This window comes from Nematolebias whitei, chromosome 2, assembly GCF_014905685.2.
Source record: "Nematolebias whitei isolate Nwh7 chromosome 2, NemWhi1, whole genome shotgun sequence".
Classification (NCBI taxonomy): domain Eukaryota; kingdom Metazoa; phylum Chordata; class Actinopteri; order Cyprinodontiformes; family Rivulidae; genus Nematolebias; species Nematolebias whitei.
In genome coordinates this window covers 14237919-14240859 of record NC_056499.1, presented here as the reverse complement: position 1 = coordinate 14240859, position 2941 = coordinate 14237919, and the positions used below count along the sequence as shown (strand labels likewise).

General features: G+C 38.4%; 1 protein-coding gene across 1 annotated transcript in view; it reads right to left on the bottom strand.

Moving 5' to 3' along the window:
* slc24a5 (solute carrier family 24 member 5) overlaps positions 1–2835 on the bottom strand; it is a 9594-nt gene extending 6759 nt beyond the window's left edge. Inside the window, exons 1-4 of the mRNA XM_037693210.1 lie at positions 2688–2835; positions 823–1002; positions 351–434; positions 161–264 (exon numbers count right to left, since the gene is read on the bottom strand). Coding sequence (XP_037549138.1) covers positions 161–264; positions 351–434; positions 823–1002; positions 2688–2835 — 516 coding nt within the window. The remainder of the gene's footprint in view (positions 1–160; positions 265–350; positions 435–822; positions 1003–2687) is intronic.
* Between the last annotated feature and the right edge of the window lie 106 nt (positions 2836–2941).

Sequence of the window (2941 nt, the reverse complement as noted above, 5' to 3'; positions counted from 1 at the left end):
CGTGGACTCTGTTGTGCGTTGTTGTTTATTAAACGACGACTCGTGGATTCTGTTGTGCGTTGTTGTTTATTAAACAACGACTCGTGGATTCTGTTGTGCATTGTTGTTTATTAAACAACGACTCGTGGATGTTGTAAACGATGTTTGAGTCAGAACGAACCATGGAGGCCAGAAGTCCGCAGGCAGCACAGATTCCAAGCATGTTATAAACAGCTGATCCCACGATGGTGCTGATCCCGATGTCACCTTTGGTCACAAACACACCTGAAACCAAAAGAGAAGGTGTGACTGAACAAGGGGGCGTGTCCCTGGTTACCAGGTAGGGGTGGAGCTTTAATTCATGTGATTACCCAGAAAGGCTGTGACGAGTTCAGGTGCAGAACTTCCTGCTGCCATAAACGTGGCTCCTGCGACATCCTGAGACAGTCCCAGACCTGCGAGAGACCCGGGACACAGAACTAAAACCAGATCGTCCACAAAACAGTCGTTCAGAACCACAAGATCAGTCAGGAAGGACTCACTGGCACCAGAGAGGAAACACCAGCGTAACCCATGCCGGGTTTATGCAATAAAAGTTGAAAAGTTGTTTTATTTATGAAACAAAGCTGTTAAATGTTGGTTCTGATCCGTGTGAGGCTGGGTTGTGTTCAAAAACGTCTGAAATGTTTATTGTCTAACGTGTCACAAATCAATGAAGATAGTTAAAATGTAAGATTGTAGCTTTTGATTTAGAAGGGTGATGTCATGAAATAACTGCCCTCCCCACACACACAAACACACCCAGGTACCAAACACCTGGAATGAGACGTTTATGTAACGCACGTTCACTGATGACTTCCAGGGAGGGCAGGAAGTAACCGTCGCAGACTCTGGAGACGGCTAACAGCATGTAGAAAATGAGCAGGAAGTAAATAACGAGGCCGCCGTCCTTCCTCTCCTGCACCGTGAAGAAACCAGCAGGGAAGTCTGAGGCCTGCGGGGGGACGCACTCTGATTCATTCTCTGACACACACACACAGACGGACACAAAGAGACTGTTTAAGCAGAATTTCATGCTGGAAACAGAAATCCAAACAGAACTGATCTGAGGTCTGTTTGAGGTTGTCTTTTTCACTCAAATATCACAAAAATCTAAATTCTTCTGAAAACATTTAAATCTGATTAACGCGCTTCGTTAAAACATCTGACAGTCGTGGATTTGTTGTAACAAAGTTAAAACTAAACTAAAACAAACAACTAAACTTAACGTTAGCCTGTTAGCTTTGCATTAGCTTCAAAGCTAAACTTAAAGTTAGCGGATAACGTTAAGTTTAATTTATACTAAATATAATATACTAAACATCACAACTTGATCACTTCTGTCCCTTTTGACCCATATGTGGTGCAATGACGTATGGATTAATACAAAATATAACTTAATTGTTATAACATTTTAGCCTTGACTCACACTCACTCACACAACTCACTTCACAGCACAAACAAAATGAACATAATTTGTACGTAAAAACAACAATAAAATCATTTCAAACTTTATGTCATGTTCAAAATAACAACTACAGAAACTATGTTCTGTGAAAATGCAGCATGAATGCTGAGAACTGAAAAAAGTCTGAAGAAGCTGAAACTGACCTGGTAAAGCTAAAATATGAGCTAAAGCTAATAGAAGCAAAATGCTAACTTAAATCTAAAGTAAAAAAAAAAGTTCAAAGTAGAAAAATGCAAATTGCTGCAAATCAGCAAAAAGCTACCTAAAAGTCAAATACAGCAGGACAACAATAACAAAGAGCTAAAATCTAAAAAATGTTAGCTAAAAGCTATATTTAGCAAAAGGCTAGCTAAAAGTAGCAAATAGGTAGCTAAAATCTAAAAGTAGCAAATGGCTTGTTTAAAGTTAAATTGACCAAATTGCTATCTAAACATAGCAATAGGTTAGCTATAAGTAAAAACTCCTAAATGCAGATAAAAGCTATGAAAAAGTTGCACAAATGTAGCAAGGAGCTAAAAGTATCAAAACACTAGCCATAAGCTAGCCGAGAACAACGTTTGAAGGAACTGAGGAGATATCAGTGGACTCCAAGAGGACAATGTCTGTAAATAAAGTCAAATATTTTTTTAAAACAATAAAAGTCCAAAAACCAAAAGTTACAGCAGCTGAAAGAGAGTTTTGGTTTATGAGCAGCTGAAAAAGCACAAAAGGTGTAAAAATAAAGATTAAAACATCAGAATGATTCTCCGATTAAAAACAAGTACAGAAAAAAAAGCAAAAACACAAAATTAACTTAGCTTGTTGATTTTATTTAATTATGTTTATTGAATCATCTGTTTGAATTTTTATGACACAACAACTGTGTTAACATCAATAAGATTTAAATTATGCACCCAGAATTATAATTTGATTCAGAAATGACACAATTTTAAACACAATTTTATTTTATTTGCATTTAACACATTTATCCTAAAACCCAACGGAACTGTGACTGACCTTCTTTTAATAACACAGAAAAATTGTTCTAATTTAAAAACCTGATTCATTCATTCACCTTTCTTTATCCAGGTTAGTCTCATTGATTCATGAGAAGACCTGTTTTAAACAGACAACATGTAATGGACAGAAGTTTCCATTCATTTATTGAGTCTGATGGATGAATCCAACAAGAATGATAAAACCGTATTTCATGAAATCTTACCCAGAGCCCGCCGCGGCCTCTCCTGACTTGTTTCAGCTGTAAACGATATCAGATGAACGGCGGCGTACAGAAACACCACAAAGCCCAGAAAGTAAGGCAGGAACTCCTTTCTCCTCGCTCTCTGCACAGACGCAGCTTCGCCCACCATCTTCAGAGTCAAAGAAGAAACGAACGAGGCGGATTCAGGAGCGACCTTTGATCAGCTGAGACTTAACTGAGCCAAGAGAGGGATTACTTGGGGGGGGGGATCGGGA